We start from the raw sequence: 16,252 nt of genomic DNA, 5'->3' as shown, positions 1-16,252 counted from the left end.
TACTTAACCAGTAGTACCCTCCAGTCGTGTCCCGACCATTTCCGAAAGTCCACTAGGTGTATGGTGTGTCACAGCTGAGAACCCCCAGTCTCTTCTCTACATACAGGCGGATAGGTGCTCAGTCCCAGGGCAGTAACTGTCTGCCCTTTGACAAGGAGAGTCTTGTGACTTCAGCAGAGTATTCCTGTCTGAACATCCAGTATATTTTTCCTACTGCGTAGACCAGAATGTCTCGTTCTTCTACCCCACTCACCATCACCACCCATGCATTTCTTTCACCACCCATGCATTTTAGCCTATCATTTATCTCCCCTGTTCTTGCTGGAAACTATAAACACAACAAAGCATAAACAAAAAACTTTCCTATTTCATGCAGTTGCTTCATAATTATTTGTAAGCTTATGTTATCCTTGAACTAAGACTACTAAGTATTGTTCAACTTTAGCCATCAAATGTGCATAACTATGGATTAGTCAAGTAGTTACACTTTGTAAAAATTATTAGACTGTTTTTTAGAGCGATTTAAGTTCACAGAACGTTGAGCAGAAAGTTCAGTGTTCCTATACACCTTCCTCCATGCCCTCCTCACAGACTTTCCTCTATTAGTAATATCTTGCATTAGTGTGGTACGTTGGTTGCAATTCAGTCAATATCGATACATTATTATTAACTGAGGTCTGTAGTTTATATTAGGGTTCACTCTTTGTGTTGTGCATCCTATAGGTTTTGACAAAAGTGTAATGACATGTACCCACCATAACAGTATCACACAGAATAGTTTCGCTGCCCTGAAAATCCCCTGAGCTCCACCTTTTCATCCCTCCCTTCCTCATTCCGAATCCCTGGCAATCACTGCTCTTTTTACGGTCTCTATAGTTTTGCCTTTTCCAGAATGTCATATAGTTGGAATCATATAGTATGTAGCCTTTTCAGGCTGGCTTCTTTCACTCAGCAATGTGCATTTAAGTTTCCTTCCTCCATGCCTTTTTGCAGCTTGATAGCTATCCCTTTTTACATGAAATAATATTTCATTGTATGGATATACCAGTTTGTTTATTCATCCATCTACTGAAGGATATCTTGGTTGCTTCCAATTGTAGGAATCATGGATAAAGCTGCTATAAACATTTGTATGCAGGTTTTTGTGTAGACATAAGTTTTTAAGTCATTTGGGGAAGTACCTAAGAGCGCAATTGCTGGATCATATGGTAAGCCTATATGTACCTCTATAAGAAACTGCCAAACTGTCTCCCAAAGTGGCTAAAATTAAAATGACTGGGCATACCAAGGTTGGTTTGAATGTGGAGCAATTTGAACATTGCTGGCAGGAATGTAAGCGGTACAGCCACTGTGGAAGAAAGTATGGCTGTTTCTTACTAAACTAAACGTATTCTTCCCATACAACCCAGCAGTCACACTCCTTGGTATTTACCCAAATGAGTTGAAAGTTTATATTCACACAAAAACTTACATGCAAATGTTTATAGTTACACTTTTGAAGTACAGAAAAACTATAGCTTTAAGGGTTCATCTTCAGTCTCTACAACCATAAAAATGTTGACGTTATTCTCAAAAACCAAAGTCCAAATTTGGCCTCAAGTCCCCACGGAATCTACATTTAGTTTGCATGTAATACTGAAGTTCATCAGATTTCAAGATCAACAACCTAGCTCTGTCTTCTTTTATTTATTGATTGATGTTTTTTATTGTCTCAGCTGTATGAAGCCAGGAATAAGCACTAGTTTGATGGCTTATTTAGATAGATTAGCAAAGAGCTTCCCCAGTATGGTAACTCCAAACACCATTATCTCCAAAGTGAACCTTGTGAACGATACTGGCTGTCTTGTCCATGTGCTGTGGTGGTTCTGTTTCAGATTTGTTGACCAGAAATGTCTCGGACTTGGGGTTATTCATTAAGAGTAAACAGCAGCTCTCAGACAATCAGAGGCAGATCTCTGATGCCATTGCTGCTGCAAGTATCGTGACGAATGGCACTGGGATCGAGAGCACATCTCTGGGGATATTCGGGGTTGGAATACTCCAGCTTAATGACTTCTTAGTCAATTGCCAAGGAGAACACTGCACTTATGACGAAATCCTCAGCATCATCCAGGTCTGTGCCCATTTCATGTGTGTACATGTGTGTTACGCCTCTGACGACTGTAATAATTTGTTGCTAAATAGTTACTCTTTCTATACTTCTTTCCAAAGGCTTTAAGTCTGAAATAGAGATTTAAAAAAATATATATCAAGTATTTAAGTGTTCTCATTTAACATATAATTAACATAGGTCCCAGGCCGTCTCTGACTCTATTATAAGGAATCAGTACGTAATTCCTTATTATTCTAGCACATGCAACAGCATTAGTCTAAGTTTTCAACCTCTTTAGCTATTTACAAATATTTGTTAGTTCCTACTATGCTGGCTCTGTTTCAGGAGCTGGGAATATAGTAGTGACCCTCAATGCAGCTTTTATTCTAGTAGGTGAGGCAGACAATAAACAAATACAGATACAATATAATTTTAGGCAATCATGGGTTCCGGAAAAATTTGAGTGGAGTAAGGGGATGGCATGATGCAGGAGGGCTGAGGGGAGTAAGCGAAGGCCACTCTGAAGAGGTAGCTTTGGGACTGAGCCCTGGGTGAGTCGGCCACGTGAAGGGATGAGGAAAGAGTGTCCCCAACAGGGAGCAGCAGGCTCGAAGACCAAGGCAGGCACGAGCTGGGAGTTTAGCAGGAACCACAAAATAGCTGGTGTAATGGGAGCTGCATGAGGCAGGCAGAGAAGGGAAGGCATGATTTCAGACAGGTGTACAGGGGCCGAATCATCTAGGCCCTTTAGACAGTGGGTAGGATGTTGCCTTTAGTCCATGTGAAATGGGAAGCCACTGGAAATTTTTGAGTGGGAGAGTGACATGATTTGACTTATGTTTTTTAAGGGGTTGCTCTGGCCCCACTGGAGAATAAACCGTGCCGGTGAAGAAGTAGAAGCAGAGAGGCTGTTTAGGGGGCTATCACAATACCGCAAGCAAGATGTGGTGATGGTTTAGACTAGAGGGTGGCCAGAGATGGGGTGGTGAGACAGTTCAGTGTGGCTGTGTCACATGCAAGACAGAATTAGTCCAGTTTCCAACCTCCCTATCACCTGATTGAAAATCAGTGTATTATTATAGCTGTCCAAAACGTGAGATTGTTACCACGTTGTTGAGCGCTCTCTGTAATACTATTGAATAGACGTGGTACTAAGTGCCCTGTGTGAATCATCTCAGTTCACCTCCCCCCACTCTACGGTAGCTGTTATTATTCCCGTTTTCACCTGAATAAACTGATACACTTTGTTTTCACATAAATCAGCCTTGTTCTTTTCTCTTGCTCCCCGTTTTTCTCTTAAATAAATACGCTTAGTATAATAAACTCACATATAATAAATGTTTTCTTTTGGACTAAAAACTACATCTTACCACTACATTACTAAATTAGTTCAAATATTTGGTTTAGATGTTTCCTGATGAAAACAAAACAGCTTTGAAAAATGATCGGGTGATTTTTTTTTCCCCTTTTAGTTTCCTTTACCTAAATAATCCTTTTTTTTTTTTTTTTTTATTGTATCCCTTGCAGAAGTTCGAGCCTAGCATTAGTATGTGTCATCAGGGCCTAATGTCATTTGAAGGATTTGCAAGGTAAATTTTTAAATATTTTTTGCCCATCATTTAAGATTAGTATACATTTTTTTCCATGCAGTCTTAAAAAAATTGTTTCATTTAGGTTCCTGATGGATAAAGATAATTTTGCCTCAAAAAATGATGAGTCACAGGAGAACGTTAAAGAATTGCAACTACCCCTCTCCTACTATTACATTGAATCTTCACACAATACCTACCTCACGGGCCATCAGCTCAAAGGAGAATCCTCAGTAGAACTCTACAGCCAGGTATTAAGAATGCTTATTAGAATGTGGTTTTCATTAGACTTTATTATTTATATAACTTCCAACATCAAAAAAACCTGACCCCAGACTCCTTTAAAGAGCTTAGAGAGTAAACTCTCACGTATGAAATGTGAGGAACCATGATGTGTGGGAAAATTGGCTATACATGCATCAGTTGTTTTCTTTATTTCTTTTTCTTTTGTCCCCCCACCATATTAACCTTTATTCTAGGCAAAAAAAAAAAAAAAAACTTTTTTGTTTGAGACTCATAGCTTTTAGATCCTAGTTAGTCTGACCTACTCCTAAAATTAGATTTTCCCATGGGAAAATTATCTAATCATTTCACTACATGTTAAATAAATCAATATGTTGTAGTGGGAAAGCATAGTAGAAAATGAAACTTTCTATGGAGTTATTCCCAAAATATTGTTTGTTTTCCTTTGTAATTTGTTAGACAATCAATTCATCCCTATGGTAACCAACTAAAGAAAAAATTCTGCACACACTGTAAGCACTGTCCCTACACATTAAATTCATGGGAATGTTCTTTGAAATTGACTAGGCTCCCTGGACTAGAGAAAGCACATCCTTTTGACCTAAACAGCCAACTTTCAATGATATGCATGTCTGTTACCTCTCCGTTATATTGTCTACAACTCCCTCATCTATTCTGCCTGTTTTCGGAACTCCTACAAGAGGGATTAATCAGGAAGGAGCTGGGCTGGTCCAGGGAATATAAGTGTATGGTTGTGTACATGTAGGACCAAGTTTGAAAATTATAATTGTATTGTTTACACAACACCAGTAGCAATGAGTTTCCTTTGTTTTCCAGATTAGTCCAGATATTCTTCAAAGCATGGGGCAAATTTTTGTCCCAAATGTCGTTTAGCATGGAATATGTATTTTAAACTCTGGAGTTTTTTTTGGTTTTCATTTTCGTTTTTTTTTTTTTTTTTTTAGAGACAGGGTCTCACTCTTGCTACCCAGGCTGGAGTGCAATGGCATAATCATACCTCACTGCAGCCTCAAACCCCTGGGCTCAAGTGATCCTCCTGCCTCAGCTTTCTAAGTAGCTAGGCCTACAGGTGTGCGTTACCACACCTGGCTAATTTTTGTATTTTTATTTTTTGTGAGGATGAGTTCTCGCTATATTGCCCAGGCTGGTCTTGAACTCCTGGGCTCAAGCAATCCTTCTGCCTCAGCCTCCCAAAGTGCTGGGATTACAGGAATGAGCCACCACACCTGGCCTTAAACTCTGTTTTCTAAGGGACCTTTATTATGAAATAAAGATGTGTCCTTAGACTAGTGATTTTCAAAATAGAAGCTCTGTCCAAGGGCCTTAGCCTCTGACACTGAGCTGAGGGAGCAGGAGGGTAGGAAGTGTTCCCTGCCCAGCCCCACTGCAGCTGACATAGTGCTCTTCCTGCCTACGTGCTTTACATGTGGCTTTCCATTTGCACAGAGCATTCCCAAGCTAAAGGAAGTTTGAAATCCATTTTTCTATGGGAAAGAAATGAAATATATATATGAATATAGATACGATATATTTTTCACATATATACACACACATAGATATGCACATGTACATATACATACACGTGTGTACCTATACATATATATATACACACATACATGTCTCTATATATCCACATACTTGTGTGTGTGTATATTTCTCCCAGGAAAATAAGCAAGAACAAATGTCCTCGCTTTAATTTCTACTTCACTTTCCCCTTTGATTTCAAAGAGTTTTTAAACGCCTTAATGTTACACCCCAAGTAGAGATTATCACAGCTTTTTGTTTGTTTTGTTTTGGTTTTGAGACAGGGTCTTGCTCTGTTGCCCGGGTTAGCATGCTATCACAGCTTTTGAATAATACATGAGAACCCTTCAAATAGAATCACAGATGTGGTTAAACCTAGTATGTAGAGAGATGCCGTTTACTTCATTTCTAAGCACTCTCCAGTCTCCCTCAGCCCTCCTAATTACCTCCTACCATTTCTTTGTAGGGCAGATGGAAAGTGAGAATAAGCCCTGTTCTCACCTGGAATTTCCAGCCATGGTTTCCCTCTTCTAGCCATATATGGAGGCCTTAAGGTCACGCAAGACTTTGGTGAAGACCTTTGGTCTTTTCATGCTGAAAAACCATCTTAACTGTTTCTGGTTGCTGAACATTCTCCCCAGCCTGGCATCTGGCAGGCTCACCACAGAGATGAGCGTTGTGTTCCAGCTGCCATATTACGTAGCAATCTCCAGCCCAAGGCAATGTACCTACAGTTACTCTAGCTACTGAAAGAAGCTGATAGCTTTGGGATTCTAAGCCATAGACTATTCTGTATAATGGGAGAAAGCTAGCAAATATCTCATACAAAAATATTAAAATAAGAGGCATTCCACCATCTGAGTGTCGTTGCAGAATCTTTAGTGGCCATTAAACCTGGTAATGGATTTGTCACATGGAAATAGTTAGGTGGATTCTTAAATCAGTGGGTAGGTCCATTCATAGATATATCAACCTCTTGGGTTGGGCTACCGTTCCATTATGTGATAATTTTTAAGGTAGCATACAGATAGAGTCTATGGAGGAAGAGGTTGCTCCAAGCAAACATTACAGAGCTGCAACCCATGCACATGTGTCGGGAGCTCTGCTTCCAGCTTAAATCCAGCATAGCAAATATCTGATTCATCAGTAGTGTTTCCTGGAACACTTGGCCGAAGAGGTTGTGAGCTAACATATAAAGCTAGGGGAAAGTGTGCTGTGTTTGATTACTGATGTCTGCTGTGGGTATGGGAGAGGGGAGTTATGGATTATTTGCCATCTCGGCTCTAGCTGCAATTCTGGGGTCAGATAGCCAGACAAATCCTTGGTAACTCCTTGCTTCTCCTGTCCTTACATGTTCATAGCAAAGATGTTTGCTCGTAGCTTAATCTGAGTCTTAATGGAGGAGATTTTATCCTGATTGGCTTGATATAAGTGTTTTAGTCAGTTCATTAAGGAATCAGTGGCCTTATTTCCTTGGGGTATGGCATCAGCACCTTCACCTCCACTGACATCTACCCAGACAGAGCACTTGCCTGGCTTGCTAATTTCAAGATATGCCATTTCAAGGGGTCAAAGTTGCTAGGAAAATGCCCATATATTTCTACTACCAAATTTTACCTTCCATTAATATCCAGCTCTGGTTAGCATTCTTTCCACCTTAATCTGTTCTCTCCCTTTCCCTCCCCAGATTAATTGTGGCCTTTGGCCAAACTGCAGTATTTATTTTAGATCATATATCCTTCTGCTTTAACCCTGAATGTGAATGCTGACTGATACGTAGAACTATGTGCTGGGTTTAGTTTGAGGCTTTATCTCCAGGTGCTCATCTGGAGTGGATTCACTCATTGATCACACAGGTCCTCTTGCAAGGCTGTCGGAGTGTAGAGTTGGACTGCTGGGACGGAGATGATGGAATGCCCATCATTTACCATGGACATACACTGACAACCAAGATCCCCTTCAAGGTAATGCTTCACAACTTTCTTTAAATCAAATCAGAAAGAGACATTCAAATCAATGACTCTACCAAATTATAACTTTATGTCGAGGGTCCTTATGCTGGGTCTGAATCACTTCTCAAAAGTGTTTGTAGTGTCATGTGGAATGAGCGCATGTTCATTTTTCTGGAAGTTGATCTAGAACTCTCACTAGATTCCCATTCAACCAAAGTTAGTAACCATTACCTTATCTTAGTTAGCATGTAATAATATTGTTGTAATTTTTACATGATATGATATATAAAGGCAGAAATTAAAGGTCATTTGTCCTGGTGTCATGCTGACAAAGGCCAACATCATGTGTTAGATGATGATTAAATAATTAACATTATAAAGTAATAAGCATCAGTTCCACCATGGAAGATTGGTCACCCAGGAAGACTGGTCTCATTGGATTATTGTTTCAAATTCTCAGTAGCTTATTAGTTGAGTTGTGCAATTACTATCTTCATTCAAAAGGCTTTAGGCTATGAAACATCCTTTTTCTCTGAACTGTGGCCAGGCTGGGAAGGAATATTATTTCTCTCTTAGATGTACAGATAGTGGCTAAAATGCATTTTCTCCTTAACTCATTTTCCTATTCAGCACTCTTAAAACTCTTGTACTCTATATTGCTGGGCAGATGAGTTGATAACTATGTTTACGTATGCATATAATTACATGTGAATATATCACTTTGTCTTATTGCCCCCAAATAAATGATAAAGTCCTTGAAAGCAGGAAAACATCTTATGCCTCATTATATTTGATACTATAAAATGGTGTCTTTAATCTGCAATATACTATGTGTATGTGTGTGTGTTTATATGTGTGTGTGTATATATGAAACTGTTAAAGTCAACATAGTGATAGCTGTTCCTTCTAGTATATGAACAAGATTCAATCTGAGAGTTTAATGCATTTATATAAAATAGCCTCATCCTGTTGCTTCATTTGAAAAGATAAAGACCACTTCAGCCTGAGTCTGCCGCATGCAACGATTGCGATGCTTTCTGTGGCTATCAGTACCTTGCCTTGTGACCACCCTGGACAGATATCTAGACTCTAATGAGCTGTTCTGGCCCTCACAGGAAGTGGTTGAAGCCATTGATCGCAGCGCCTTCATCAAGTCTGACCTGCCAATCATCATATCAATTGAAAACCACTGTTCATTGCCTCAGCAACGAAAAATGGCAGAAATTTTCAAGGTGAGCTCTCAACTAAGAGGCAGGATGGTATCTTGGCCCTTGTCTTGCAATTGTCATTGAGTTTCACATGGGGCCCCTGTGTTCCACACCACAGCTGGACCTTGGCCATGATGCATATACAATTAGGGTCCCACAGACCTGAGAAATGGGGCTGTGCTGGGTGCTCCGGCCCTCTCTGGAATGGTCCTCTTTTTAGCTGAAGTAATATAAGCCTTGTTCTCTGGTCTCCTGGCCCTTTCGAGAAAGCCATAGGAGATGAGGCTTCTGGTACCACAAGTCAGGGATGGCAGGATATCACCTGTCAGTTGTATGTGGAAAAGCTGAACATATCTCAGGGCAAGTAAGTCAAATCTTCTCGTGGCCCACACTACAGTATTGGGATCCAAATTAGCAAAGAGCTTAGACTGGCCAGAACGGTTGCTGTGTTAACAGTCAGCCCTTCCTTATACGAGGGAACTCTAATGCACACAGATTTAGGAGCAGATATTCCATTATACTTCCCCTTTCCTCCACTGGTAGAGGCATTTGTGGAAACAGTGGGAGGGAGGAGCACTGGAGAGAGGAGACAAAAGGACATGTCCCCCAATACTAATGCCAAGAAAATTAGCCTTTCATATTGCCTTGGCCTAAGCTTTGACTTTTGTTCTTTTTTAATTAAAAAATAACTAGCAGCTACTCAGGAGGCTGAGGTGGGAGGATCACTTGAGCCCAGGAGTTCAAGGCCAGCCTGGGCAACATAGCAAGACCCCATCTCTAAAAAAAAAAAAAAAAAGTAGAAATAGAGGTTACCATATTTTCTACCCTCACTCTAGTAGATCATCCTGTGTCTACCCTCCTGCCATCCACCTCCTTGAGAGACACTGCTTTGGAGATCAGTGCTCAAAATCTTTGTGAGAATTGCATCTGTGTTTCTTTATACTTTGTGGGGGCAAATTCTCCCTATTGTCTTTCATCTTTGTCCCCACTCCCTACCCACTCCAAGATTTCTATCTTTTTGAGTTCTTATCCTCATCTGGAACAGACCATATTCTACAAACCACACCTCCAACTCAATCTCTGTTTTCTTTGTTAACACATCAAATCCTAGAACTTTTTCCTAAGTAGAGCCAGCCTCAGCTGCAAAACAGCCTAGATCTCTCCTCCTGTCCTTCTGACACCTCCCTTCCTTCCAGTGAGAAACTGTGGGGAGAGGGAAAAACAAGTTCTTTCCTAGCTCTTCTTTCCAAGATTTTTAAAACAACTCAACCAGACTGAAATATTTAGTATACTTATGAAATATAAATATATTTATCAAGTATAGATTAAAGGCATTGATTATATGTTTTCCTTTATTCTTTTTTAGACTGTGTTTGGAGAAAAGCTGGTGGCTAAATTCTTATTTGAGACTGATTTCTCAGATGACCCAATGCTTCCCTCACCTGACCAACTTAGGAGGAAGGTGCTTCTTAAAAACAAGAAGCTAAAAGCCCATCAGACACCAGTGGATATCTTAAAGCAAAAGGTACTCCCCTCTTGTTAACTGGGTTGTGAACAGGCTGTGTGCTTAGAAAGAGAAATTCATGTCATCCTGACTTTTCAGATGACCTTCTGGGTAACCAGTCTTTGAAAACTGAGTTTCCTGAAATGATAAATTTGATTGTCGGCTTTGCATTTCATAGACCAATACATTCTCTCATCCCACTCTCCTAAAATTTAATTTATGGGATTGTTCCCACATAGAATGTTTAATTTATTCTGAGTGGGATGATGTGTGACTGTTGTGTCTGGACTGAGCTTCAGGGCTGTCAGTCCCACAGTGGCTGCTATAGTCCCCTTTAGGGAGAGCCGCCTTTAGGGGGAGCACTTGGCATGGGGTCTGTCGTGGAAACCCAATAGCAGGAGCCTTGTGATCCCAGTGTGCCACCGAGGCGCAGTGTCCCCAGGTGCTGCCACTCCCACCTCACCCACAGAGATCTGTGCCCAAGCACCACAAGTCCAAGGATCTACGAATAAGCTCAGGTCAGGACACTGAGTCCATATGCCAGGCTGTACTTGCTTATCCTACGGCATGACAGCCGGGAAACTATCTGTCCTTTAGGAGGGCACTGTTGGCCCTGAAATATAACTTTTGAAACTAGCTAACTCTAGATTTGTTCTTAGATCAGCCTATTTTTAATTTATTTTTATTTATTTATTTTTTTAGAGACAGGGTTTTGCTCTGTCACCCAGGCTGTAGTATAGTGGCATGATCATATCTCACTGTGACCTCAAATTCCTGGGCTCAAGGGATCCTCCTGCCTCAGTCTCCCAAAGTGCTGGGATTACAGCCATGAGCCACCACATCTGGTCTAGACTGGCCTATTTTTAAAAGAGCACATGCACATAGATGTTGAGGACCCAGAAACTGATTCTTTTAAAAACATCTGAACCTGTATATCCCTGGAGTCTTTTTGTACTCTGGAGGTACACATTCCCCGACCCCAGGACACCTCCAAGGCCCAAGCAGGAAACATCAATGTAAGGGGACAGCTGGATACAGGACAGCTGGAAGTGGCAAGGACAGAATGGAGCATGCATGTCCCATAAACGAACAGCTCCGATTAAGTTCTTTTTAGAACACTGCACCAGCCAAACAAGGCTGGTCTGGAGGTGAAGTCGGCCCTGAGGGCCACCAGTTTGTTGTTCTCACAAACTAATTAATAATCCATCCTGAAATTTTGGCAGGTATCACCTTGACCCTGCCCACAGTGTAATTTCCACAATTTACCTCTTCCTCATTTTGGAAACATGGGACAATGTGATCCCATTTCCAGATTTCTAAGACTGCTTGCAACCCCCAGTGATGGTTTCCCAGGGAGCACTGGCAATGATTCCAGAATCCTATCTGCAAGGCCTTTTAGTTCTCTGGAGGCTGTGGGTCTAAACCCAGCAAGCTGACTTCAAACAAGCCGAGTGAATGCCTAGAGCGCCAGTATGCTGGGACCTAACCCCTAACTGGGAAGGCCTGGGTGATTTCCACACAAAGAACTCACCCTCAGGAAGGACGGACTGAGGCAGAGCAGGATGTCTGAAGTCTTCCGTCTGCCCAGGCTTTTGCAAGGCTCTTCCTGACGCCTTCTAACCATACCCCATCAGAACTCTGCAGGATTCTGACCTTCATCTCCTGAGCTCCACCCAGCAGACTCAATTTTGCACTGAAACAATTCACACCAGGTGACAGGCACTGTGCTGGGTACTGGGGGAGCAGAGGAGGGTGAGACGTGGCCCTTGCCTAGCCCCATGGCAGCCAGTCTTTTCCTCCAACCACCAGCTCTAAACTCCAAACCTATAGCTGAGTTGTTTATTCAAGGGCTGGGATCCTATTTTTCTGCCCCAGAATAAGTAAGACATTGCAAAGAAGAAGGGTGTCAGCTCTTCGCTGTCCATTTGCCATGTCTCCCATGCTTCTGTTTGAGCGTCTGGGGGGCCTTGGCGCTCCGCTCTCTGACACTGCTCTCTGGGAGGTGTCCTTCCCCCACAGAGATCTCACGCTCTCCTGCCAGTGGGTCTGCCCAGCTCTTTCCTCGTCCCCAGAACTTGGCCCTACCTTGAGTGCTCCCTGAGTTCAGGCCCTTCTCTTATCCGTGATGAGCAGACTTGCTTTGGTGGCTCCCTTGTGCCTAGAACAGATTCTTCAAAGCTTTGAAGAACACTAATTCTATGAGACACTCTAAGAAAATAAAGAAAAGGAAAAAAAAAATTCCCTGGTTAAATAAGCGTGGGAAATGCTGCACTGGAGATCTTTGAAGAGTCATGATGCCTTTTAATGTATTAAGTGAAGGCTATGTGAAAGCCTGTGGGAGGAATGTGTTTTGGTTTAGTTAAGCCGCTGTTTCCAAACTTTCATTTTGTTTTGTGGTTACTGTAATTGTCAGTTTTTCCACAACAGTGATTAACACCCATGGAGCCACATAAAACCCACTCTGAGAAATCTCAGCCTAGACAATGTCCAGTTATATGGAATGGACTGCATTGAAATACAGTTATCTAGATGTAGACACAGCCTAAATTGTATATTCCTTATAGATACATCTTTATTATAAAGATAATATTACTACATTTCAAAAAAATTTAGGAATAGAGAATGATTTTAAAACATACATAATTCCAGGTCAAACACAACGTATATTACAGGAGTTCTTAACTTTGGTCATATCCACAGCAGAATTCAAAGAGTCCATAAATGTAAATGGGAAAAAAATGTATTACATCTTTATTTTCACAAACTTCTAGCTGAAACTTAGCATTTTCTCTTATTATAAATGCAGAGAACAAACCACAATAACATTGGCAGCACCTATGTCTTTGTTACCAATAGAAATGTTAGATTTTTCACATTACTTCACAGTTGTTGCTAATATCTCCAAAAATTATTTATGCTCATTATATTAATATTTTCAAAAATGTTACTTGACCTACTACTGTAGGTCAAGTAAAAAAAGAAAAAAACATAGTTTTTTCCTGTATTAATAAAGAAACACATATACTCTAATAACACAGATTTGTCTTTATAATACTTAATGGCTATATTCAACATTATTTTTTTCCTTTGTAATCATTTTGTTTTATGCATTTAAAACATCATTCTGAGAAGGGATCTTACCTCACCAGACTTCCAGAGGGGTCTGTGATACAAAAACAAGTCAAGAATCCCTGCCGTATTAACATTTAGTATCTAGTCTTTCTATGAATGCCATTCCATACCATTGCACTTTATATATATACACACACAAAGAATATAGAATTATATGTATATTTACATATATGTGTATAGATATATGTGCTCACATATACATATTATATATGTTACATATGCACACACATACATGAATTGTGTATGTGTGTGCATATATATAGTATATTCAATATAAAAAATATAATCAATACGTAAATATTGAACAAATTCCTTAATTCAATAAAGATATATTAATAAAATTATTTTTTCACATCTTATTCTTTCAAGTGGTTATACCATTGTTTAGTGACCCAATTCTTCTGTTGCTGGACTTTTAAGTTGTTTCCTATTTTTAGTTCATAAAAGTATCTTTTCCTGTATTGCAGATCATGTCCTTATGCCAGGTTCCCAGACCTATATTGATGCTTATGTTTTATACTGTCACCTCATGGTAATTCCAGTAGAACATGGAAGTGCATGATCTCCCTGGCCACATACATCAAGCTTCCTAAAGTTTCGAAGCCTGTTTTGTTAATCTGATTTATAGTTCAGATAAAGTCTGTTGAAAAAACTTTACTTAAACCAACAATTATTCTTTTGGTCTCTTTGTCCATAGAGATTCAAACATTGGTCTCAAGGTCAGAAGCCTGTAGGTATTTTAAGAAGGAAAAAAAAATCGGTTTCTTAGCAGAGACTTACCTTTCAAAAATTGATGGGCTGATTTGCATTCGTCAGTCATTTGGGATTGATGCGGATTCTACAGAGCACCAAAGGTTTCCCTTAGAGGCTTTGCTTCGGGGAACCTGGCACGCAGCTTCCTTGGGACTGTTCCTAAAAGCTCCAGGATCCTTCCTGTAGGAATGTTGACATTCACCCAAGTGTTGACGCTGCATTTTAAATAAATCTAGATTTTTTTTTTTCTCTCCCAAATGTATCAAAATAGGTTAAGCCACTTTTAATGGCTGTGGGAAACATTAAGTGGTAGTTTTGGAGGTTAGAAACGAAAGCTTGGCATCTGCAGTTTTGATTATTGCTGTCTTACAGGCTCATCAGTTGGCATCCATGCAAGCACAGGCTTATAATGGTGGGAGTGCCAACCCCCCACCTGCTAGCAACGAGGAAGAGGAAGATGAAGAGGATGAATACGACTATGACTATGAATCCCTTTCTGATGGTAAGAGAAACAGAGCCCCATGCTGTGTGCAGGGAAATGCTTGGATGATTTTTCACATTTTTTTTCAAAAATAAGTTCTAGAGGTCCACAGACCAGCAATTCAGATTGTTATAATGTTGTCCCAGAGTTTCTGAATCCCGTCACTTAGCAAGAACCAAGATGAGGAAGGGGATTCTGTTAGCCACCACCGCCACCACTCAAGGAAGCAAGAGATAGGTGCTGGAAGCAACAAGGGATCATTCCTAAGATGGGTTTCTAGAGGAAGAGATGAAATTACAGCAGAGAAACCCCATTTTCAGGTTTTCAGTTTCTGGTGTGGCTGATGCCCTTGGCAGGAATGGTAGACGGTGGCTGAATCGTGCTCCTTCCTGCACCACCTGCAGGGGGCAGCATCACCGCTCTGTGCTCCTTTCCTCCTTTCATGCTCTCACGCTGGCGTTCTAGGAGTGTGGAACAGAAAGGATCCTCATTTCCCTTCCCTCCCTGGTTCTCATATTTAAAAAGCCAACAGGATATTTCCTTCTGGCCCCAAAAAACATGGGTGATGGCAAAAGTCACATGAACGATGTTAACTACAGATTGCTAGTAAAGGATTCTTCTCACATGAAAATGAGGTTTCAAATGTGTTTCATTTGTACTAAATTGGTGTCATTTGCTGGAGATTGCAAAATGTTCTCTTAGGTACCATTGTTGATAGACTGTTTCATTTTGGCGACGTCTGAAAGATAATAGTATAGTAATAAGAAAATGCCAAGGTTCCTACTTATATAAACTTTACATATGTAGAATATATTGTTTCTACGTAGAATAATTGTTTTGCTAAATATACAGATATGCTCAGACCAGCAACCATTAGCCATTGGCATTAAGACAACTGACAGCCGCTCAGGGTTGTCTCCAATCACGGTTCAGTTCCGTGAGCTTCCATCACTGGTTACAGTGCAGTCTCTTTCTGCCCCCAAATACAATACCAGGCTGTGTCAGTTTCATATTTGTTCTTAGTAACAGTTGATGCTTTATGCCATCAAGTGAAAGCCAATTTACTTGTTCTGAAACCCCATGAGATAATACAAGGGGCACATCTCATTAGATAGTAAGAGGGAGAAAATTAAAAGGAATCAAGACAATTTCTTTGCAGCCTATTCCTGCAAAGTCATGGGAATGTGAATAATTTTATATTGACTTATTCTACCCCATGGATTTCTACTACAGTCATGGTAATGTCCCAGAGAAAAACAAATTGATATGGATGTGAAAAGAAAACCACACTTGAGAAATCAACCAATCCAGATGTCATTTGCCCCAATCAGAAATGAGTCCACTGGAAGACAGATTTACACTCTCTTTCATGAATTCCTCCTGTGCTTTTTCTGGACTTCTGAGAACAGGAAAGGAGAAGGTTTTTTAAAAGTATTGTTATAGATGCTTTTGATTTGCAAATAACAAAATGAACAGGTCAGAGGAAGATCTGTCTGGTTTATTTTCAGTTTGGAGAGTAAAATTTAACCCTACACCATGGAATTTCTCCAATAGTTCCACAGAATTTTTAAAGCCCACTTGTGCTGGCAGGGAGTATCAGTGGAAAAGGGGCCCCACCAGGCTCTGCTCCCGCGGGCTGTGAGACCTGGGTCTTTTCATCACTTTCAGCTTTAGGTGCCTCAGATGTGTAATAAAAAGGTTCCGTGAAGTGTTTAGTGATGTTCTCCCCCACTTCTAGCACTAACATCCATGA

General features: G+C 40.5%; 1 protein-coding gene across 1 annotated transcript in view; it reads left to right on the top strand.

Moving 5' to 3' along the window:
- Positions 1-16,252, top strand: part of PLCE1 (phospholipase C epsilon 1) — a 249,379-nt gene that overhangs the window by 191,672 nt on the left and 41,455 nt on the right. The window contains exons 13-19 of the mRNA XM_045568895.1: positions 1,875-2,113; positions 3,620-3,681; positions 3,767-3,932; positions 7,326-7,433; positions 8,537-8,653; positions 9,996-10,154; positions 14,391-14,520. Of these exons, the coding sequence (XP_045424851.1) occupies positions 1,875-2,113; positions 3,620-3,681; positions 3,767-3,932; positions 7,326-7,433; positions 8,537-8,653; positions 9,996-10,154; positions 14,391-14,520 (981 nt within the window). The remainder of the gene's footprint in view (positions 1-1,874; positions 2,114-3,619; positions 3,682-3,766; positions 3,933-7,325; positions 7,434-8,536; positions 8,654-9,995; positions 10,155-14,390; positions 14,521-16,252) is intronic.

Source organism: Lemur catta, chromosome 14 (assembly GCF_020740605.2).
Source record: "Lemur catta isolate mLemCat1 chromosome 14, mLemCat1.pri, whole genome shotgun sequence".
Lineage (NCBI taxonomy): Eukaryota > Metazoa > Chordata > Mammalia > Primates > Lemuridae > Lemur > Lemur catta.
This window is presented reverse-complemented; position numbering and strand designations above follow the sequence as displayed.